This window comes from Oryzias latipes, chromosome 6, assembly GCF_053564925.1.
Source record: "Oryzias latipes strain Hd-rR chromosome 6, Olatipes_Hd-rR_3.1".
NCBI classification, from domain to species: Eukaryota; Metazoa; Chordata; class Actinopteri; order Beloniformes; family Adrianichthyidae; genus Oryzias; species Oryzias latipes.
This window is the reverse complement of record NC_136242.1, coordinates 13,341,111-13,364,677: the sequence shown is the minus strand read 5'-3', so window position 1 is coordinate 13,364,677 and position 23,567 is coordinate 13,341,111. Positions and strand designations below refer to the sequence as shown.

The window sequence follows — 23,567 nt, the reverse complement described above, 5'->3', positions numbered from 1 at the left end:
GAAACATTCAAATCATCTCAGGTTTCAAATTATGAATTTAATCCCCTGGCTTCTTGTTTTTAACTATCATTTCTGTAAAACAATTTTTAAAATTGAAACAATTTTTTGTGTGTTCGTTAAATCACATTTATAAGGGTGTAAATAATAGAATTTGACCAATTTTTGTTTATTTCCATCTACTTCTTAGCAATTTCTTTTGGCCTCGAGTGAATTTAGACCTTTTTTTTTTTGGAACAATAACGATTCACTAGAAGGTTGCTGACTGGATTCTTCCGGCTCATGCACTGAAAAGATCTTTTCCCAACATTCTCTCCTATGAAATATTAGTTTGTAGCATTGACTGTATACGAGAACTGGACTGAGTGACTCCTCCCCCCCTGGCGTTCTAAATAGGAAGAACCTGCTGGTTCCAAGAAACCAAAGACTTCTATAGAGAAATAAACACCTATTACTCAGTCATTCTCTGTCAGAATCACCTTTCTTGCTCTGATAATCTTTTTTTCTTCTTCATATTTTTGTCTATAGTGAATGTGATTCAAGTTATAAACAAATCCGGTGCCTCAAAAATATGGTGGTGTCATGTCGAAATGTTTGACAGATTTTCTCGAGCCAGCATTGGAAGGGGTGTGCTATTCCAACAAGCTCCTTCCTGATTGGTGAGAGTGGTTGCCATAGAAATGCTGACTCAGAGCGACTCAGACCAATCACTGCTTAGTAAAAACTTCTGGTTCTAACATGGCAGCGAGTCAGAAGTAAACCATTTTCTATGACTGACATCACACTAACACTGCAGCTCTAAGACAAATGAAGAAACATGACCTTCAGAGCCAGAAGTGTTGACATAGTTTGTATTTAATACAGGATAGCTGGATTCAACAGTTATAGGAACGATAACACGCTACATATAACAGAATAGAAAAATGAACAGTCGTCGTATGAAAACAGCTGCTGAATACAAAAATAAAACTGGAGCACATTTTGCGTCTGTTGTGGAAAGGACTTCAGTCGGAGTGTGAGCTTGGCAGACTTTAAAAAAACAAAAAAAAGTTTCACTACCAGCAAATTCAATATGAATTCTGTAGTAAAGAGATCAACATGCAACACAGTTTGGGGCTAAAATGATGGCAAGAAACCAGAACCCGGTGAAAGCGCTGACAGAAACTGAGAAGGCATTTCTGTATGGGTCGGGTCAGGTGTGGCAGGCACGAGTTTGTGCTTTTTCCTCTCTCCCAGTCTGTTCAGACAGTCCTGATTTGACCTGGCGAAGCACGAAGAAGGTGTTTACGGTGAATATCAACATGTTATCGAGTTATGCATCACTACATTTTTATTTATTTTTTTACAAATAGTTAAGTTCTCCCAGCCACATGTGTGGATCCACAGAACTCGGCTCGCACGCCACCATCCAAAGAATACATTGGGGAATACATTTTTACTTTTTTTACAAAGTGCTAAAATGTGACTCATGTTAGAATAAAAGATAAAATATTGCACGATTCATGAGGTCATGACTGCTGACGTTATGAGTTGTGTGCAGAGGGCGGAGCTTAAGGACCCGCTCTGAGGAAAATTGTTTTTTTTAACAAGTTGTGGCATTTTTCTGATGATTAAGGACATATATTAAGAAAATTGCCCTTAATTGCAGTTTTAAATATTTCTTTATTTCAATTGTAGATCAGGAGCAGACAAAAAATGGTGTTTGAAAAAAAAGAAAAGACAATGGGCGGGGCACAGGCTACCTGCTCTGAGCTCTCAGCAACAGGGAGAAGGGGGCGGAGTTTCTCTGTGCCAATAGTCCCGCCCACAACTCAATTGAATTTCTAATAAACTCCGCACCAATTTACAGATTTATAATAAACTACTGCCACTTTTCAGAAACTGTCTTACAAAGCGACAGGTTTTTGGATTTCAGCTAAAAAAGGCATAATATTAATGAAAAGACCACAGGGAGCACTTTGAAAATAGATCGAAGTGGGACTTTAAGGCAGGCGAGGCAGGAGTTGCTGGATTTTTCTTGATTTATGTTGGCCAAGCTTTGACTTAAAGGAGTGGTCAAAGATAATTTTCATCTGGCAGATTATGTGAGAGAGAAATTAGGATTGACTGGTTCTTTTTCTGCAACATCACCTTAAATCTGGGGCTTCTGAGATCAAACAGAAAGATCCAGATCCCGGGTGAAATGTAGGCGGAAAACGTCCCCATCAATACGTGAAATTGCAAACAAACATTTCTCCTGGAGTTGAATTTAAATGTGCATTTCCACCAGTCTAAGAGGATGCCACACTTCCAGCTCAGCGTCAGCACAGGAAGTTCTTAAAAGGAGGCGACATAGATTCAAAGACATCTTACATGTGATGTTTTCGTACGCTGCACACAAGCCTTTCTTTTTGTTTTGTGAGAAATAAATAGAGGTTTACATCACCATACTTGGCTCCATGTGCCTTGGCCACACACCATTAACTGCACAGTCCTTTTCTGCATATTGTCAGATATGTTCAGCAAAAACAAAAAGTCACATTCTTGGCAGACACAATGTTTTCACACAAAAACGTCACGTTTGTCGGCGCTGAATTTTCTCTTTTTTTTTGTGTTAAGTCTGGGACTGTGAGGCTCCCCTGGAGTGCAGGAACTGCTTTCTGGGTCTACTTGGTCACACAGCAGGGCTCTGGGGTTGACAGACCGACCACAGGAACCGGATTTGTGGGGAGCAGCTGGGGAGGACGAGGCTCACTGATTGGATGGGAGCAGGCCCTGCCTTTGGGCGTGCTCCAAGATGGCGTTGTAGCAGAAGTAGTACTGGTCCGGGGTTTGGATGCTGAAGGCCCTCTGCGTTCTCATGCGCCGCACTGTCTGGCACACGTTCAGGGTGCCCACGTCCTGCAGCTGGGACAGACAGATGTCCAGCGCGCAGAAGGTCCCTGCAGGGGTTAGCAGCCATGATTCCTTATGCACTTAAATGTAGCAAACCTCCTCCATCCAACATGCGACCCCGAACTGAACAGTACTGAAAAGGAATAAAACGAAAAAACTACAATCTTACCTGTTCTCCCAATCCCTGCACTGCAGTGCACCACCATGGGGGGTCCCAGAGGGTGTCCCATCCACTGAGAGCTCACAGCCCTCACCATTTTCCTCTGTTGTCTTTTCACAGCTCCCAGGAAGTCGATGAGAGTCACCGCAGAGGTGGGGACGCCGTAGTCCGGCCAGCTGAGGTACTGGAAGTGACTCACCTGTCTCTGTTCACACGTCTGAACACAAAGAAAACGCTTCAACGTTACATCAATCCAAAAAAAAAAACCCTTTATTCCACACAAGTTATTATTGATTAATTTTAACACTTAAACCATTTGACACTTTGAAACGTTTTTTCGGAAAATGAGATTAAGAAACCGCTGTCTGAAAAATGTCTGCAGATTTTTGGATGCGTTTGTCGTCATGGCTTCACTTGTGCACATGCATCACCATCCTATGTGCACGGCCATCAAAAACACAGCTGAGAAGGTGGTGTGTGTGTGTTTTGTGTTCACACACTGACAGACTCACAACCTTAGAATAGCACAAGAATTTGGTCGGCTTGTTTGAACAGCATTAGGCATGATGGGAAAACCTGCACCTTCATGTCTTTCTCAATTAGCCTCCCTGTTAAAACATTTCTAAGGCCACACAGTTGGTCAGAGCGAACCACCTGGAATTTCCTTTCACATTTTCTAGAAATTCTTTCACCATAAAACAAACGGGTTCTGTTGTTTATTGTGGTTTGATTTTGCTAAGCTTTTAACGGTCCTAAAGTGTTGGGTTTTTTTGCCACAATCCTGAAAGACATTGCTTCTCTACTTTCCTTCCTGCGAAAAGGTGCTGGTTCAAATCCTGACAGTGACCTTCTTGTGTGGAGTGTGCATGCTCTCCCTCTGTGGGGGTTTTCTCCAGGCCTCCTGCTTTCTCCCATCCCACAGTCCAAAACAGGCTTCACAGGTTAACTGGTTACTCTAAAGCAGGGGTGCTCATTGCGTCACTGTGATGTGAGGATGTGACGGTAGATCTCAAGTAAATAAACATTCATTTAAAAATGCCTCCAGCAAATAATCATCTTCACTGTGAAATAAGTCACTTGATTGACATGCAGAACAGCCAATCGAAGATCCTCTGAGACATACGTCTGAGCTGCACTGAGCTGCACATTCTGGCTGCCACAGCGGAGGGATACTTCAGCCCACAGGAGCATTTATTCAAGCCCAGGCCATGTGCCTCCACGATTGGAAGCGAGACAGAACAGTCTGACCTAGCCGTCCCTGCACAGCACCTGCAGCCAGCTCCGCGGGTCCCGACCGAGGGATCCCGGCCCACTCAGGCAGCAGTGTTGTCCTAAAGCATGTGCTTTTGAGCCCTGCCCACAGATTAGGGGCCTGCGCTGCATGTGGTCTGCTGCCGCCGCACAGCCCAGCCAGACCTGCTACCATAGACTATCTAGAGTATTTACAGTCAATGCTCGCCACTCATTGAAACGCCTGACTTTCCTGTGCTCTAGCTTCTGGGGATGCCTGGTTGAACCTGCCAATAGTATTTGCTTGTTTCAAATATTAAGCAGAAGAAAGAAATAATCATTAAACTGAGCGCCAGATGTGGAGTTTTTCTTCCTCCTCATCCTCAGAAAGGCATGAGCGTTCAGTGACACTGCTAACCTTAGATCTAATGGGCCTTAACTTTCTCCACTGGCCCAAAATCAGTCACTCGAACAGAACCTAGACCAGAGTGAATCCACAATATTTTTGGATGTCAGGCCCCCCCCCGCCCATGAGAAACACGGATCCGATTCAAGAAGCTGTTGACGGCAAAATGACAGAAACTTTTATCATGTTATTGCCTTTTAGATATAGATTATCATGTTATTGCCTTTTAGAGATAGATTATCATGTTATTGCCTTTTAGAGATAGATTATCATGTTATTGCCTTTTAGAGATAGATTATCATGTTATTGCCTTTTAGAGATAGATTATCATGTTATTGCCTTTTAGAGATAGATTATCATGTTATTGCCTTTTAGAGATAGATTATCATGTTATTGCCTTTTAGAGATAGATTATCATGTTATTGCCTTTTAGAGATAGATAGATAGATAGATAGATAGATAGATAGATAGATAGATAGATAGATAGATAGATAGATAGATAGATAGATAGATAGATAGATAGATAGATAGATAGATAGATAGATAGATAGATAGATAGATAGATAGATAGATAGATAGATAGATAGATAGATAGATAGATAGATAGATAGATAGATAGATAGATAGATAGATAGATAGATAGATAGATAGATAGATAGATAGATAGATAGATAGATAGATAGATAGATAGATAGATAGATAGATAGATAGATAGATAGATAGATAGATAGATAGATAGATAGATAGATAGATAGATAGATAGATAGATAGATAGATAGATAGATAGATAGATAGATAGATAGATAGATAGATAGATAGATAGATAGATAGATAGATAGATAGATAGATAGATAGATAGATAGATAGATAGATAGATAGATAGATAGATAGATAGATAGATAGATAGATAGATAGATAGATAGATAGATAGATAGATAGATAGATAGATAGATAGATAGATAGATAGATAGATAGATAGATAGATAGATAGATAGATAGATAGATAGATAGATAGATAGATAGATAGATAGATAGATAGATAGATAGATAGATAGATAGATAGATAGATAGATAGATAGATAGATAGATAGATAGATAGATAGATAGATAGATAGATAGATAGATAGATAGATAGATAACTTTATTAATCCCACAATGGGGAAATTTCATTTCTTCAGAATAAGAAGAAGAAAGAAAAAAAAGAATAGTCTGAATTTATTCATTTAATTCAAATTAATTGTCTGGTCCACTTAAAAATCTGCTTCTTTTTATAATAAGTCTGTGAATTTAAGCACTTTAAAAGGAAATTAGATTATACATCTATATATGTAGTTATAGACAATTCAACTATTTTGTGTTCATAAATTTGAATTTTGTTTTCGTACGATTCATTTGTTTTGTGGTCAGGAATTAGGGTTTCGTTTAATACGTTTGAACTATTTTGTTGTTAGTGTTTTGTTAATGTAACTAAACTGTTTGGTACAATCTGTTTTAGTGGGGCTACGATCGTTTCAGATCATTTTGGTGAAGGTGTTTATGATTTAAAAAAAAAAGTACATTATGATATTCAAGCAGAGTTTTTCTTTTTATATGTTTTTTTCCTTATTCTGTTCTTAAGAAATAAGGCCAAAGTTTTTTCCCTACCTAAACAATAATTACTTTTGAAGCATGCCTGGACTAATCCGACCTTCTAATCTATGGGCCGCAGTTTCCAGCTCACAGCCTCATCTGCATCTTTTGATGAGTAAGTCTCTGCATCGTTGTCAACGGTGGCAAAATCCCTGAGGACTTTTATAGTTGCAGAAACTGCAGTTGTACAGGTGACCATACCTCTGTGTTGTGCAGCTCAAGGGTGGTGTGGTTGTAGTGCGTGTGGTGGTCCACCCTCTGATTCACCACAGCTATATGGCCGTAGACTTCCTGCCCCCCTTCATCCAGAGGCCAGTACTGTCCACACTTCCTGCGACTGCCCTCTTCTGTCCTACAGCACAAAGACAGGACAAAAATGTTTATTAAAAAACAAACAAACCCAGAATTCAGTGTTTGCCCTTCATCTGCCAGCATTACCTGGTTGTCATGACAATGACGAGGACGCTTTGCTCCCAGACCATTCTCCAGAAATCATTGTAGGTTTTTTCCAGAGGTCCTGGATTAGTAAAAAACAAAAACCATTAAACAAATGAACAGTCAGCGGCTAAAATGAGTGAGTGGTAATGCCATTGATAGAACTCAAAGCTTTAAACTGGGGTACCTTGAGTACCGATGTAAGCGTTCTTCTGTTTGTAGCCGTCCATGAAGCTAGCATTGATGTAGTCTGATCTCTGCAGAGGAAGGAGAAGGATCAGACGTGAGGGACTGGACTGTACAGTCATCAGTGTGGTCACAGTGGTGCTGGACAGGCCGCCGTGCTGGCCTGCAGCTGGAATGCAGAGCGGATTTACCTCAGTCCTCCTGGGTTTTAAGCGAACTCTTGTTTGATCAAGGCACAAAACGTCTCCGTAACGGTTCTTCTCCTGATTGTAGGCTGCTCTGTGGGCAAAATGAGCACAAAAAAAAAAAAAAGTTACCCCAAGAAACCACCACAAATAAAAAACAGGATGATTTTGGTTTATATGTTTATTGCAAGCAAAAAAAATAAAAAATAAAAATAAAAACTGATATATTTAACTTAAGACATGAAGTCATAAATGGACTGTAAATTCAAAAAATGATGCCATCTTCTTGACACAATTCCCCTTCATCATAGATGGAAATATTTGCACTCATACATACAGAATGCACATGAATCTTTGAATCCAGTACATATAATGGGTTGCCCAATACAGTTTGCTAATTGCTAATGTGCTGATGCAAATGTGGAGGCGGAGTCTTTTGCTCCAATCATCTTTGATCCATTTTCAAATCGTTCACAGTGGTCTTAATTGTGATTCTCCTGGTTTTAGCCCAAATAAAAAAAAATAACCTGTCATTTTCTAGGACATAGCTTCTGCAGTAGTTCATTAGAAAGTCAACTCTGAGTTGTGAGCGGGACTGTGGGTGCGGAGCGACCCCCCTCCTTCCTCTCCCATTGCTGGGAGCTCAATACAGAGATCACAAATGCGCTCTTTTTTTCCCTAATGGTATTTTTTTCGTCTGCTCCCGATTCGTTAGGATTTGAGTAAATAAATACTCAGAAATGCAACTTTAAGGTTAATTTTTAAATGCACCAAAAACATAATTTTCATTGGAGTGGGTCTATGATGAAACACTTTCTGCATCTTCAAAGCGAAAAGAAAAAAAATTCTTCAAAAATAAAATAAGCTAAGACCAAGTTTGCATGAGCCGTTAGGCTGAAGTCATCAGTGTTTATTTTAAGACGTCACATAGCAGAAAATCTCATGTTGCCTAAATTGTTTTAGCACTGAAATAAACTGATATTTGGGACTCATTAAAATCAAATTCTACTCTAAAAAAATTAAATTTGTCCTTCATGATCAGATAAATTGCTGGATAAATTTGGACAGATGTCATAAAAGAAAAGACAGATGTTATAAGACAGAGGTGGCGCCTCCGCCGCCGTCCACTCACTGCGCACAGTGGAAAGTTCCAGGCGGCGTTTCCCTGCGCAGGGCCTCATACTCCTGGTGGATCCCGGAGCGCTGCAGCCTGCCGAGGTGCGCCAGCAGCTCCTGGGGGCGCATGGACTCGGGGCCGGGGACGTGGACGGAGGAGTCTTCAATGGGGATCCCCACCAGCTCATCCACGGGGTCCACTCTGCCGTTCTGGCCCGCCAGCAGCTGCTGGTTCCAGCTGTACATGTCCAGGGGCAGCAGGCCGCCGAGATGCTGGGGGAGGCAGTCTCTGGGGAGGTGCTGACACAGCTCGGCCATCTTCACCATCTGAACCTGGGGAGGAATCCAGCAAAAAGCTCGACAGGTCATCGAACAGGCGCGCAAATCCACACAAACTGAAGGGAGACTGTTTAGCCGACTGCAGAATGGATCCAGAAAGTGAGCACGCACAGGTCGATCACTTCTAAGGCTCTCACCCTCTCCCTGAGTTTCTCCTTCAGAAGGAGGCTCAGCAGGTTGTAGGGAACACGGAACCAAACAGGAGCCCCGACAATCAGCACTTTCTTTAGTCTGGCAGGGAACGCCCCCTTGGTGGAGAAAGAGAGAATGCAACTTAAAAAAAAAAAAAAAAGATTACCTGGAACATTTTGACTGATAAGATGACTCTAGCTGCTCCTTTTTAGTGACAAAAATCACATCCGGGGGGCCCAGTGCATCCATTGTGATTGTAAGTGTGGGTAGATTGCAGGCCATTTAAAATACACAAACATCTTATTAAATTACATTTGAAAATACCGTCATCCTTACTTTGCTACTTGACTGAGCCGCAAAACAGCCAAACAAACAAACACCCTCTGATATCCAGTGGTGTGAGGAAGCTTTCGGCCCTCTTCAAGATTGCCTACTTTTTCTATGTTTTCCACACTTAAATCTTTCCCAACATCCAAAACTAATTTAAATAAGATTCAAAGACAACACAAGTAACATTAAAATGCAGTTTTCAAAGGAAATGTTTTATTATCAAAGGGAGACAAGAAATTAAACCGTTTTTGCCTTGAAAAATGAAAAATGAATTGCGCCTCTAAACCTAATATCAAGATGGGCCACCTTTAGCAGCAACGGCTGCAATCAAGCGTTTGTGATAACTTGCTATGAGTCTCTCACAGCGCTGTGGAGGATTTGTGGCCCACTCATCTTTGCAGCATTGTTGTAATGCAGCAATACAGGAGGGTTTTGGAGCATGAACTGCCACAGCATCTCAATAAGACTTTGACTAGGCCACTCTAAAGTCTTTATTTTGCTGTTCTTCAGCCTTTCCAAGTTGGATTTGCTCATATGTTTTGGGTTGTTGTCTTGCTGCAGAGCCCAGGCTGAGGTCACGAACAGATGACATTTTCCTTCAGAATTTTTTTTGGTAGACGGCTGAATTCACGGTTCTATTTTTAATGGCAAGTCTTCCAGGCCCTGAAGCAGCAAAACAGCCCCAGACCATCACACTACCACCTCCATATTTTTACTGTTATGATGTTCTTTTACGGTAGAAATGTAATGGGATACAGACCTTCCAAAATGTTCAACTTTTGTCTCATCAGACTATAGAATATTATTCCAAAAGTCTTGGGGATCAGCAACATGTCTTTTGGCAAAACTGAAACGAGCCTTCATGTTCTTTTTGCCCTGCAGCGGTTTTTGTCTTGGAATTCTACCATGCAGGTCATTTTTGCCCAGTGTCTTTCTGATGGTGGAGCCATGATCCCCAACCCTAATTGAGTCAAGTGGGGTCCGCAGTTCTTTGGATGTTGTTTTGGGATCTTTTTTGACCTCTTGGATGAGTCTCCGCAGCCCCCTATTTTGCTCGGCCAGCCACTCCTGGGAAGGTTCAATGCTGTTCAAGGTTTCCTCCATTTGTGTATAATGGCTCTCACTGTGGTTCGCTGGACTCCCAAAGCTTTTGAAATGACTTTATAACCTTTTCCACTCTGATAGATAGATTACTTTCTTTCTCATTTGTTTCTGAATGCCTATAGATAGGGATGGCCCATTTGACACGACGCTCCGGCGCTTCATTCACCTTCATGAAGCAGAGTGGTTCGGCACAATGTTTCGGGGTGTGTGTATACTAGCCCAGATCACGTGATTGATGACGTACGAAGCGCCAAATGTATTGTTTGGTTGAACCACGGTTCAGATGTCACTTTGGGTTTTTTTTGCTTTGTGTTTCTTTTCTTCATGTGATGTGTATTTTGCTGTGTCAAGCACCTCTCACAGAAAACGTCACATGTGTTGTTTTTTTAATAATCATTAACAACATTTTGTTTTACGTTTTTTCATCATCATTTCCACATTGAAGTGTTACAAGGAGCATAATTGAAACATATGTCGATATACGTCCAGTCCACCACCAGATGCCGTTGTTCTGTGTGGTTTCGAAGCCCTGAACGGTTGGTTCATTTTTCCAGCAAAATTACATGAACCCCAAGGGAAGCTTCATGGGGCTTCTATTCCCATCCCTACCTATAGAGCAGTGTTTTTCAACCAGTGTGGGAGATGGTCATGTGTGTCGTGGGAAATTGCCCTCATTAACTGATCTAAAAATATTTACCATCTCCAGGATATCAGCTCTGTTTTCATCCAAACAGACCCTGATAAAACACTGAGAAGTTAGGAATATGAAAGATCGTAAAATACTTTTTTCTGTTTGATTCTATTAAAGAAATTTTGTTAAGAATGACGATCCTGCGATTTAGCTGCAGCTTCAGGTGTTTTCAGAAAAGTCCCGCCCCTTTAACTGTCTCCACCAATCATTCTTGGGGGGCTTAATCATACGTCATCAGTCTGACCAATCAGAAGTGGTTAAAGTCTTCATTTCCTTGTTCTGATTCTGTTCATAAAGTCTCTCAGTTCCACCAAAACTATCAGCTAAAGCTCGTCTTTAGTGGTGTAGCTTTCCACAGAATCTGGTATCAGACCTTGGAACAAGTGAACAAAACAATGAAGCTCAGAGACGCTTGTCTGTCTGCCCTTTTGCTGCAGTTTCCACACTACATCTCCCATGATGCATTGGGTTAAAGTGACAGCGTCTCAGCGCACAATGAGTTTTAGTTGTTAAACGTCTTGAAACTACAACGAACACACAAACAGTTTTTAAATCTTCTAACTTAACTTTTATTACATCTTTTAGAAAAAACAGCTGCAACTTCCAGCTTTTCGTGCCACAATTATCACACAAATGTATGTGAGATTGTGGAGGGACTGTAGAAAAATACAGACTATAAGTTTCTCTTTTTTTTTAATTTAGTTTTTGGATGCTGGTGCTCTTGTCAAGGTTAAAGTGTGCTGTGGCTCAAAAAAGGTTGAAAAACACTGCTATAGACCTTGGCATGATGTCTAGGTTTTGAGGATCTTTTAGTCTACCTCACTTTGTGGGGCAGGTCCTATTGTAGTGATTTCTTGAATGGAGACAGGTGTGGCAGCATTAGGCTTGGGTGTGGCCAGAGAATTTGAACTCAGGTTTGATAAACCACAGTTAGGTTTTGTTTTAGCAGAAGGGGCATTCAGTTTTTCACACAGAGCAATAAAGGCTTTTTTCTTTTCTCACTTAAGAATAATTTAAAAAAATCATTTGAAAAAAAGCTTTTTATATTTAGTTGTGTTGTCTTTGACTCATATTTAAATGTGTTTGATGATATGAAACACTTAAGTATGGAAAACATGGAATAAATAGGAAATCTTGAAAAGGGGCAAAAACTTCCTCACACCACTGTATAAGCATGTTAAACTACACGGAGCAGCCCACTCTGCTAGCAGAAAGACGTCTTTCTTCAGAAAGGTGTGAGCGTTCAGCATCAGACTCCTAATGTGGGTGCAGCTGCTAATTCACCTTAACGCCTACCCCCACGTGGCAAGAAAACCCCAAATTTCGGCTGTGCTACAGGGAAATTATGCAAAAAACAAATAAACCAACATGTTGGCCTTTGAAGAAGCTCTGATGCCACAGAGGGAAAACTCAGGAACATTCCAGATCCTAACCTTAGATAAAAGTTAAAGGGAAGGGGGACATAGTTCCCCCGCTGAGACAAAAAAATGTTGTTTCCCTTTCGGCTTTTCCCATCAGGGGTCGCCACAGCGAACGAGTCGCATGGTAAACTTGGCAATGTTTTACGCCGGATGCCCTTCCTGACGCAACCCTCTCAAAGCAACCGGGCTTGGGACCGGCACAGAAGTAGAGAACGGAACAGGGAGCAGCCCGGAGTCAAACCCTGGTTTCATGGACGGAAGGCGCCGCAAACCAAAATAAAAATAAAAAAAGAAAAGTCCTCTGTCTTCATTCAAAGATGCAGAGCCATGTTGAGGTCCTGTGAGCCATTTTCAATATCTGGTAATAAATAAACGAAACGGACTAGCTCCGCCTGGTATTTCCTGTTTACGCATCAAGAATGGCCGTGCACTTTTGACTCCAACCTTCAGTAGGTTGAGGATCTTCTTGCTCAGGTCCAGCTCAAAGTTAGTGTAGTTGGAGCCGGCCATGTCGTAAATGAACACCAGGCCGTTCCTCTGCGTCTCGAAGCTGCAGAGAAAACACAAACAGGCGTTTACGACAAACAGTTGAGCAATATTTAGACATGTTCTTTTCATTTGGTTTTAGCAAAGATTTAAGGACCCACTCTGATGAAAATGGTGTTTTTAACATGTTCTTGTGGCATTTTTCTGATGATGGAAGACACATATGAAGAAAATTAAAGGCCAAAATTGCATTTTTCAGTGGTTTATTAGTCAAATTGTTGAGAATCAGGAGCAGACGAAAAAATAGAAAAGACTCTAGACCAGGGGTGTCAAACTCATTTTCACTGAGGGCCACATCAGCATAAAGCCGTCCTTAAAGGGCCAGATATAACTTATACATGTAACTAAATGTAATGAAAAATAAACGTAACTACTCCTTAATGTTAAAAAAATCATTATTTATTTACTATAACTTTTTAAAGTCACAATTACAGTTGCATGTCTAGTTGCCAAATCCCATATTTCAAGTCCAATTCCCCCTAGATATGAATAAATACACACCAATTTTTATTTTAAGAACTTAAAAACTTTAATGCTCTTGCGGCCTCGAGTTTGACACACGTGCTCTAGACGGTCACAGACTCCCAACTTCATTCTGATGCACCCACTTGTGGAGGACTAGCAGAATAGCAAATTACAGAGAGCTCTAAGCTATGGGTGATGGGAAGGGGGACAGGCTTGCTCTACCACAGCAGTCCCACCCACAACTGTGAATTTCAATTGAACTACAGCTGCTCTGCAGAAACTTTGTCCTAGAAAACAACACCAGTTTATTTAAATTTTGGCTAAAAACGTCAAAATCCTAATTAAAACGCCACTGGAAACGCTTTGAAAATAGATCAAAAGATGATCGGAGTGGGACTTTAAGATCATTATAGTAACTAAACAAAGTATCTTGTCGTCACCTTTCTACTGCCCGATCCAGGAGGTAGAAGAGAGCCTGCAGAACCACGTGGTTGCCTGTCTTGTTAGGGTGGTGAAGTTTGGCGGTGTACAGGGCGATGGAGGCTCCTGAAGGGTCCCTCACACTCTGACAGGAAACAATGCACCATAAACATTTACAGCATAAAGCGTTCTGTTTCTGCAATCTACTTGTAGCTTCTGGGATCATTTTTTTCCCTCTTGATAAGAACAAAAATCCAAAGAGGAGTGTGAAGGGTGTAGATTCACCACAGGGGGGCACTTCAGCTCACATGTTTAAAACAAGGTTTCACCATGACGACTGGGTTTTCATCCCATTTTACCGTCAGGTTTTCTGACGGGCCTCGAGACGCCAACAATGACCAGGTTTAAAGAGTGCGAAAGGGGAGGGGCCTGGGGGCTCAACACGCAGCAGAACTGGGAGGTAAACTTGCCTGGAAGGCTTCTCTGGCACAAGGGCTAAAAATACCCCCAGACAGGATATGAAGACCTCCGACGTCAGACAGAAGGATGTGCAGCATCAATGCCACCGAGGCACGTCAGTGAGGAAGGAGGAGGAAACGCAGGACAGCCTGCGTGTTTGCTTGTTTCTGGTTGTACAGAGCTAAATTTGTCCAGCCCAGGAAACTCTCTTCAACCCTTAAAGAACCTTTTGTCTTGCTTTTCTTTTAAACAACCCCTTCAAAGCAGAATCCACAACTTTTATTAGAATGAACCCTTCACATTCCTAATTTCACTAAGTAACCACTAGGTGGCATACTTCTTTAGCCATTTTGTCTGCTTTTTATTAAAACCCTTGTGCTATCCTAGGCATTTTAACATTGGGAGTTGGGTCATCTGGACCCACTAGACAGTGCTCTGAACCTTTTTTCTTCTAAGATAGCACAAGGGTTAAAAAACATCCCAATTTTTTAACCTCTCAGGTTAAAATTTTCATCTATGAAATCTGAATTGCAGATTTTATAAAACACAACTGGAATTTGTAAAACAAATGTTGCTAATGATGGGGTGTGGTCTTTTGATTGACAGGTAATCATAAACCACTGAGCTCTGGAATGGACCACTGACTGTATGTGAAAACTGGAGCGAGTGAGTGTGACATCAGCCATAGAAAATGACTCACTTCGGCTCCAATCAAAGAAAATCAATTCAGTGGCCATTTTTTTCGTAATATGGACGCTGCCATGTTGGAGCCAGACGTCATCAATAGGGAGTGATTGGTCCGAGTCGATCTGAGCCAACGTTTCTGGGGCGACCACCTTCTCCAATCTGGAGTGAGCTTGTTGGAAGGCCACACCCCTCCCACTCTAAAGCAGGCTACACAAAGTGTGTCAATCAAATGTTCTTATTTGTTCCATCAAGGCATCTGATTGGTCAGTTTACAGGTTAAATAACTTGCAGGACAGAAAAAAATAGACAATGTCAGGCTTGTTTGTCCCACCTACATTCCCTTTTTTTGGGACAGGACAGTTTGATGACTTCATGTCAACACAATTAAATTGGAGGCTTCAAACAAGCCCGACAAAACCCTGTGTGTAACTCAAACACATGGACTCATGGTGTCGAGCTGCTGATCGGAGTGTTGCATGGCGTGAAGCTTTTGAGATTGTGGGCTGGATTTAGTCCCTGCCAGGTCGATGGTTGCTTAGAAGGACATCGAATAATTCCCTTCGTCCTACATTTAAACAGCTTTAAGGAACGTACAGCAGGAGCGAAGCGGCTTTTACTGAGGTCCCTACCAACACTGTGAATTTTCCGCTGAGCAGCTCCGAGCGCAGCGGCTCCTCCTGAGGCTGGAGTCTGACGATTCCTTCTTTAAGACGCGTTTCCTGAAGATGGATTAAAGGAAAAAAAACACCAAAAAAAAAGGGGTCAAGCAGCAGGATAACCATGGAGGACCATCAATTTGACTGCAGCTCATTTTAGAGGTCAGTAAGACGGTTGAATTAGCTTTTTTTTTGTATTGCTGAGTTGCGATCAAATCAAACCACCTCCATCACCGATGATCCTGCACCAAGAAAAGAAAATATCTGAATTTCTGTGTTCTGTCCCAGAAATAAAACAAAAATCTCAACAATAAATCATTTTTTCATCAGATCTGTGATCCTCTTGTTGCATCAGGTGCATTCTGACTTCCTGTTTGACTGCTATGCTTCTATGAAGAAATCCACAACAGACTTTGATTTGTTACAACCGTCAGAAATGTTGGAATAGAAAAAAACTCCAGTGATTGTGATTTTCCGTTATCTGAAGCTGTCAGTCTTTCTTTTGTCACTCTGATGAATAATTGTCAACACAGCACCACATTAAGTTTAATAGTTAACTTCAGAATTATTCAAAGTACAAAAGTCCATTTTCTAAAGTGCAGCTCAGCCTTAATCAGTCACAAAGCAGTCACAGTGCAAAACTGCCCCCCCCCCCATTTAATTGACGGGCCTATTTTTGTAGTGTCCCCCCCCCCCACACACACACACGCTCACTCTGGTCCACTGAAATCTGCTAGTGTAGCACTCAAAATTTTCCCTTCAGTTTGTTCCGACACACGAGTTGCGAACGCAGCACAAACTGTGGTGGTGGTGGTGGTGGTGGTGGTGGGGGGGGGGGGGGGGGGGGTCAATCCTCTCGAAAGTCAAATTCAAGGCGTTCATGAATGAGGCGCTTTTAGGAAGGAGAGCCATTCAAGCTCCAAGACTGACGTGACTTCACTGTAAAGGCAAGTGGTGTAGCTCTGTTCAGTCTTTTCAGCTATTAAAGTCTATGTGTGTGTTTTTTTTGTGTGTGTGTAATAATAGTCATTTTGCTCGTTTAAGCTTCAGAAAAACATCGATCTGATAAAATGAAGGAAACCCTGGAAACATAACTTTAAAGACTCGTATCAAACAGAATCTTTTTTTTTTTAAATGGTAAATGGCAAACGCTTCTCTACTAGGCGCTTGATGCTAAATTCAGACCAATGCGTATTTCCGGTTTCCGCATTCAAAACTCTCGTCTTCAAGCGGGTTTTTAAGTCCGTTTTCCGGGCTCTGCGTAAGAAAACATGCAACCATTGAACGAGCGTCAAAAGTTAAAGCGGTTGAACTTTGACCAATCAGGGGTGTAGTAGTGACATTTCGTAACGTCCCTTTCAATACGCAGAAAAGCCAAGCATTGGAAAATGGATCATGGAGGAGAAATGAATATTTGTGGTTTGTTCCTAACCAGAATTATGTGACACCAAGTCATATAATGGAACAGAGCTGCAAGATTCACGCGATTTGCACCGTTACCACATTTTGCACTAAGCCTCTTCCAAAAGTGATGGCTGCTCCACTGCTGAACACTGCTGCCAGCCTGTAACTACTAGGTATAATGTAGGGTTCAGTGTGTTGCCCAAGGACACTCCAAAACATGAGTTGGTAAGGCGGGAACCGAACCTACAATCCTCCGATCAGAGGTCAACTGCTCTACATTGGCGCCAAAGCTGCCCCATCTAACACAGATGCCAGAGGCTCCCTGTGCACAGGTGAGGTGGGTGTGGTCTATTCATTTTGTACACCCCAGTAAACGAAACGCTTGGTTTTATTGATCACTGAATAATTTGGATGACTTGGAGTAGGATTTTGTTTCATAGACGAGATGTTTTGCTGTATTTCAGATTAGGATTTTGACCAGAAGAAAAATCCCACACTGAGCTCAGTGATAATCTGCCTTTGGGCTCTTTAAGATGGTACTTTCAGAGCTTCAGTCTCACCCAGACGAATCAGTTTGTCTATTTGGTTATAGAAAGTCTTCAAAGCTATGGATTTCATTTGAATTTTCCTTTTTAAATGATCCCTTTTAAAAGAAAACACAGAAATCTTTCAAATCTAACAGAAGTGCTTTAACCACTTAAAAAGTAGAAGAAACTGCTTTAATAATCAATTCATGTTTTTGATCATTTTCTAGAAGTACTGATATGATAAATTGATTTATTTAAGCCCCGCCCCAATATTTCGGTGACCTGCTTGACCTCTCTGCTTTTCGCCTCGGCTTGCATTCATCTCTGGACGTTTTATGGTAAAACTTGATGAGAATGTTCTGCTGCCGTGGCTCCGCTCACCCTGTAACTGTGGAAAAGTTCGATGGCCCGGAGAACGTCAAACTTGCGCGCCATGAGGAATTTGATAGCCAGTTCCTTGGACAGTGGAGACACGCCATGCTGAATGGTCCACTTGTTGATTTCCTCCAGAAACTGCCTGGTGGCCTGAAAAAAATAAATAAAGATAAAATAAAAACCCCACAGATGTTACAAGACTTTAAACCTGATGCATCTTCTGAGAGAAAAACAACCACAGAACGTTCTGGTAAAAACCATTGACGATGTATGAGAAATTGACAGATTGAGATGATGGGTGATGTCACCCATAGAAATGTGCAAACATCCAGCTCCAACCAAATGAACTCACTTCACATGCCATTATTTCACGAGCCAGACGTCGTCAGTCTGTAAGCAGCGATTGGTCCAAGTTAGTCTGAGTCAGCGTTTCTATGGCAACCAATCTCACCAATCACGAGTGAAGTTGTTGAAAGTCCACACCTCGACAACTTAAAAAAATGGAGGCATCTGACTAGTCGGTTAATAAAGAAAAAATATCACAGAAAAAATAAAATAAATTATCAAGAAAAAAAAAAACGATTATATCCAGTATGTTGTTTTAACAAGTAGATTGAGTAATAGCAGTTTATTTTTAAATAGAGGTCTATAGGATTTTGGTTTTTGGGTACTTCCTGTTTTGAATGTGAGGGGGGAGGAGTCACTCAGTCTAGATCTTCTATAGTCAATGGCAAAGAGGTGAATAGAAGTGTTGCTTGTTCGTGGCACACAGCAGAAGATAAAAACATGTGGTGTCATTTGAGGAAGGATGAGCTGCTATAATAGCAGGCTGTGCTCACTAAAGAGCTCTAAGTGCACTTTGCTGTGAAACTGTGTAGGTGTGGAGTCCTGAAATAGAAGCCAGTGGTTATTTGTTGGCTTGGTGAGAGATGGCACTGACATTTGTTAAAAAAAAAAAAAGAAGAAAAAAAAAGTGATTTCTATCTATGATGAGGCGGAGGTTCATCTTGCCTTACGGACCCACTCCAATGAAAATGGCATTTTTAAAATGTTCTTGAGGAATTTTTGTCACGGAGGACATATATATTACGAAAAATCAAGATTTAGCCAAAACATTAAGCTTAAAACAACAGTCCCGCCCACCACTGAGAGGCAAACTTCTGGTGAAGTCCTGCCACTCTGCAGAAACTATGTCCTAAAAAAATGACAGATTATTTTAAAATTTCGGGTAAAAACTGCATTATCATAATTAAACTTGGATCAAAAGATGACCAGAGTGGGTCTTTAAGGCGTGGTCTTGTTAAATGTCAGCTATTTCAGCACTTTTCACACCATGTGGTTGTATCTACAGCCTTCTGCCTTCCTTCCACTTACGGGGCTTGGACTCCATACGTGTGCATTTAGCCAATTACTCTATTAAGGCTTTCTGCAAGTACAATTCCCCCCACCTGACCAGCCAGTGAGCACTGAGTGAATCCTCAGTCGGCAATGAAAGCTCGCACTTTAAACACAGGCCTCTCCTCTCTGCTCTCTCACACCCACACACACACAAACACAGAGCAGTGATGAGGCATGCACGAGAGACAGGAAGTCAGGTTCTGGGAATCCACGGCCCTCCGGCAGCACAAAAAGATCCCTGACGAGCTCGGGGCCTGAAGACAGGATGCCACTGTGTCTCTGCAGGAAAGCCAGTGCTTTCAGAGGCTGGAGGGCCCGCCGCATCGTACATGGTAAAGAAGCCTCTGCATTCAAGAGGGGAAGAGGGGTGTCTGCACCTGATGGGGCTGAGGCCAGTTCGTCGGGGTTGTATCAAAGAGCAAAGTTTACGTTGAAAAGCTCCTGCACTCCAAGATTCAATTTTACACAAAAAAGGTTATTCAGTTCCAACCTGTGGGGAAAGTCACTGTTCGTACCAACTGGAAAACTAATGATGAATTGATAACGACATGTTGAGAAAAACGAGAAAAACAGATTGCTTTCTCTCTTGGCCTTTTAAGGACAGACTGCCAACGCCAAGCAGTGACCTTCAGTTCCTGGAGAAGCCACTCCTGTCTGGCCATTTCTTTCCAGCAGCCAGGACCCTGAAGATGAAGCGGTTTGTTTTTAGAAAAGCACAGCAGACTTCTCCAATCAAATCTTGAAGGATGCATAAATATTTGTTTAAAAAAAAAAAAAACACCACTTCCTGTTTACACCTTGTTGACTCTGAAAATGACCAGTGATTTCGAACACCAAACAGAAGAGGTTGTGACTCTCCAACGCACAGCGGACATTACATAATCCTGTTAGCGGTCTGACTGTCTCCACCGATGACTAATTGATTAACTTTCACCACACAGGCAATGCCTCAGAACGACCCAGACCAATCGCTGCTTACCGACGATGTCTGGCTCCAACATGGCAATGTCCATGTCTCAAAAAAATGGTGAATAGGGGCGTCCGGTTCTGAAGCAGGGGCCCTCCGGCTCACACAGGAAATGGAATAGGCAGATAAGGCACTTTCTGCTGGCCAGATGATGAAGAGTCAGCAGAAAGGGTAGGCACAGAGAAGACACTGCAGAGTAAACCAACATGGCAATGTCTGCGTCTCAAAAAAAAAAAAAGGTGAATGAATGGACTTCATTTCATTGGAGTTGGGAGTGAGCCATTTTCTATGGGTGACGTCACACTCATCCGGTCCAGTTCTCTAATACAGTCAATGGTTCCAAAACTGGATGGCTGGGTGGAACAAGGTAAAGTGAGACTTTAAGTCGGTCTCTCCACTTGCCAATCAAAAAACATACTTTGACTAAATTTGAGCTCCTCTAAATTCAAGCCAGTTAATTAAAAAAATAATTATAACAATCTGCCATCCATAGAAAACAAAGCAATATATTCAGAGGTCAATGAGAAATTGCTCCCTTTGAACCAACTTCTAGTGGTCATTTTAGGAACTGCAACGTTTGATACTTTTGCATCTCCTTCAAACCCAGGAACAGACAGTTGGGGGTCGAGTAATACCGATAACAAAGATGGCATGCAAACTATGAGGCTGAGATTATTAGTTATTACACCACAAATGTAAATATTATTTTTTACCCAATATGACAATAAAAACAAGATGCGTTTGATTCCATCTACAGTTGACCCTCAGCTCTTCTGCGCTGTTGCTTGTATGTTACAAAGGCATGAATACAAGTCATTGATGTGCACAAAGCATTTAACCTTTTTATAATTAACCCCATCTATTCTTTCCAGTTTGTGAGTCATCTGTATGTTTAGTTTTTGCCCTAAACTAAGAAATATATCACCCTGAAAACCGCCTACACTTTAGCCACCCACGCCCTTAATGCTCTGCTCAACCCACCCCTTTCTATTCGAGCTGCAGTTGAGCATGCATGCACACCCAACTAGTTACAACATATAAAAAGCATACATTTCGCCTGATGATGTGGGTTCTTTTCAAAGCTGTTGAAACATATGTGTGTGCGTTTTAATCACTAGCTCTTCCACGCCACGTCGGTCTCAAATTACATCCAGTGGCCTGGGTGAGGTAGAGCCGACTACACCTTGATCCTGCAGACTAAGCTACTCTTGCTCTTTATCACTGAAGCTCCCTTCAACAGCGCCTCTGCGGATCAATTTGATTACAGATGCCATGCTGATCCATTTACAAATGTGGGACAGCTGCTGCCAAATGGCTGCACCCAGTCCCATTTGGCACGAGTCAAACAGGAAGTCAAACGCGTTCACTGTCTCCCTATTGCCCACTTTCTCCAACTCTACCACTTCCTAGGAGTAGACACAACACACACACTTTCTGAGCACATGATAGACACACACTCGGTTCCCCTTCCCCCACGTCTAGTGGAAATACTTTTAACAGCTGCATTCAGAATGAAGTTCCACTACAACAGTACGGTCACAGGGGAGCCAGGCTGCTACACACACAATCCAACCAAGCACCACCACTACCCCCGCTTCCCTCCCTCCCCAGGCTGTGGATGTAATAAGGGCGTCCGGTTCTGAAGCAGGGGCCCTCGGCTCACACAGGAAATGGAATAGGCAGATAAGGCACTTTCTGCTGGCCAGATGATGAAGAGTCAGCAGGAAGAGTAGGCACAGAGAAGACACTGCAGACATGTCAGAGTACACCTGAAGAAAACAAATGGCCTTCAACTCTATGAACTCTTCCCACAGCTGCTGACAGGCGTTCACAGGAGCCATTTTAATCAATTAAACTATTCTAGCAATAATGCAACAATTTTAAAAAAATAAATATGGATCTTTACACCAGGAACCTGTCAAATTTATCTGGAAGCATAAACTCGCTGAGGATTACAGACAAAAACTAGCTTTTGGCCAATTCTGACTTTTCTAACCATAATCGGGCATAGTTTTGAAGTTGCACTGTCCAATTTCAATAAATGTATTATTAGCTATGAGAGAGCCAACAGTATCAGGCAAGAAAATGGTTTGGAAAGCTCATAAACTGGTTTGAAACGTGTCGACTCATTAATTTCCCATAATTCCCTTTCATTTGGAATGAAAACAACGACCAAATTACCAGTTAAATTTAATTGTTTCTCGGCTTTTGCTTATTCTAATAAGTTATTGAGAACGTTTTCATGTTCACTAAAACGAAAACGTGCAATTTTTAAATATTTTTTCAAAAATCGACGGTTTTCTCATCGACTCAAACAGAGAAAAGTTGACAGAACTGGTCTTTTAGTTCATAAATAACTGCTCTGTAACCCGTTTGATGACATTAAATAATACTTTTTAGCATAGTATAGAATAGATTTGGGTGAAAAAGTTACCGAATTTAATGCGTCACAGCGCTTTAACCACCATAACTCTACAGGCTTTCTTCAAGTTTCAAGTGTAAACATTTGAGTGACCCAATCGCGAAGATGTGAGTCCGCGGTAACCCTTCCTCTATAATGATTTCCGGTCATGTCACGCTCTGTAACTCAGATGAAACTGTCCTCATCCGCGGCGCTGGCTCCACACCTCGTTCCAGACGCTGGACAGGAACCGTCAGTGATGCAACTCAAGCGATAATGCACCAAAAATCGATACAATATTTCCGCTTCGTTCTCGGGACTTTTTTTTCCCCTCCCAGCAACAAAACCACTATTGCGCACCACGTATATCGCGGCTCGGACGCAAAGTCGGCACGGAGAAAAAAAATAAAAAATACATCCCTCCAGGTTAATCTCCCACGAAAACATTGCGGAGGCCTACCTGTTCCTCCTCCGCCGATAAAGTAGCTGCCATGATTCCCGTCAGCTCTCCGATGACCTTTTTCTACAGCCTCGTCCTCCTTCTCATAAAGTGGGAGATGTCTGTGCGCGCGTGCTCCTCGTGTCACAGTCGAGGCTTAGGGCTCCTTCACAGCCGACGACATCTGAGTGGAACCTCTTCCCCCTCCGAAAATGTGTTGCTGCTATCCACGCAGGCCAATTAGCATGAATCAGCATCCAAACTAGAGATGAGAGCCGCTGATGTGTCAGATTTCACCCGAAGAGGAGGAGGGAAAAAAACAACAAAGAACACAGGGCTGAAAGCTGGGGGTTTGCTTCAACTCGGGGGATAATAACTGGCTTTGAACCGATGAAACACGTCTCACCCACCTAGCCTGACAGAGATCAGAGGGCTGCAGCCACCCGCTGGCTGCTCCATACCACGAATCGCAAGGTTTCGCCTCTGAACGTCGCCTTTATGCTGCGCGAGAGGCTTTCTACTCCTCTCTTTCCGCATGTTGCTGTACCCCCTGGCGGTTCCGAACGGAACTTTACAAGTGACCCTGCC

General features: G+C 42.1%; 1 protein-coding gene across 5 annotated transcripts; it reads right to left on the bottom strand.

The window, feature by feature from the left end:
• Nucleotides 1–834: 834 nt before the first annotated feature.
• On the bottom strand, nt 835–23,562 carry ptpn9a (protein tyrosine phosphatase non-receptor type 9a). Of its 5 annotated transcripts, none has more exons than XM_020703828.3 (14): nt 23,390–23,562; nt 23,001–23,241; nt 17,781–17,924; nt 15,442–15,531; nt 13,687–13,811; nt 12,680–12,785; nt 8,695–8,805; nt 8,235–8,551; nt 7,109–7,196; nt 6,919–6,988; nt 6,735–6,813; nt 6,498–6,648; nt 3,041–3,248; nt 835–2,918 (listed from the first exon to the last, which is right to left on the bottom strand). In XM_020703828.3, exons 2-14 carry the CDS (start codon nt 23,031–23,033, stop codon nt 2,728–2,730), a joined length of 1,713 nt encoding a protein of 570 aa, XP_020559487.1. In that variant the 5' UTR covers nt 23,034–23,241; nt 23,390–23,562; the 3' UTR covers nt 835–2,727. The 5 variants fall into 5 exon arrangements, with proteins under 5 accessions (XP_020559487.1, XP_020559486.1, XP_020559488.1 ...); XM_020703827.3 differs by having other exon boundaries at nt 23,001–23,316; nt 23,390–23,523; XM_020703829.3 differs by having other exon boundaries at nt 23,001–23,257; nt 23,390–23,513.
• Between the last annotated feature and the right edge of the window lie 5 nt (nt 23,563–23,567).

Coding starts and splice junctions, on each gene's coding strand:
- ptpn9a (XM_020703828.3), bottom strand. CDS start 23,033: ATGGCAGCTACTTTATCGGCGGAGGAGGAACAG. Junction 8,806..12,679: donor AGATCCTCAACCTACTGAAG/GTTGGAGTCAAA, acceptor TTCTCCACCAAG/GGGGCGTTCCCTGCCAGACT. Junction 2,919..3,040: donor TGCAGGGATTGGGAGAACAG/GTAAGATTGTAG, acceptor TAACCCCTGCAG/GGACCTTCTGCGCGCTGGAC.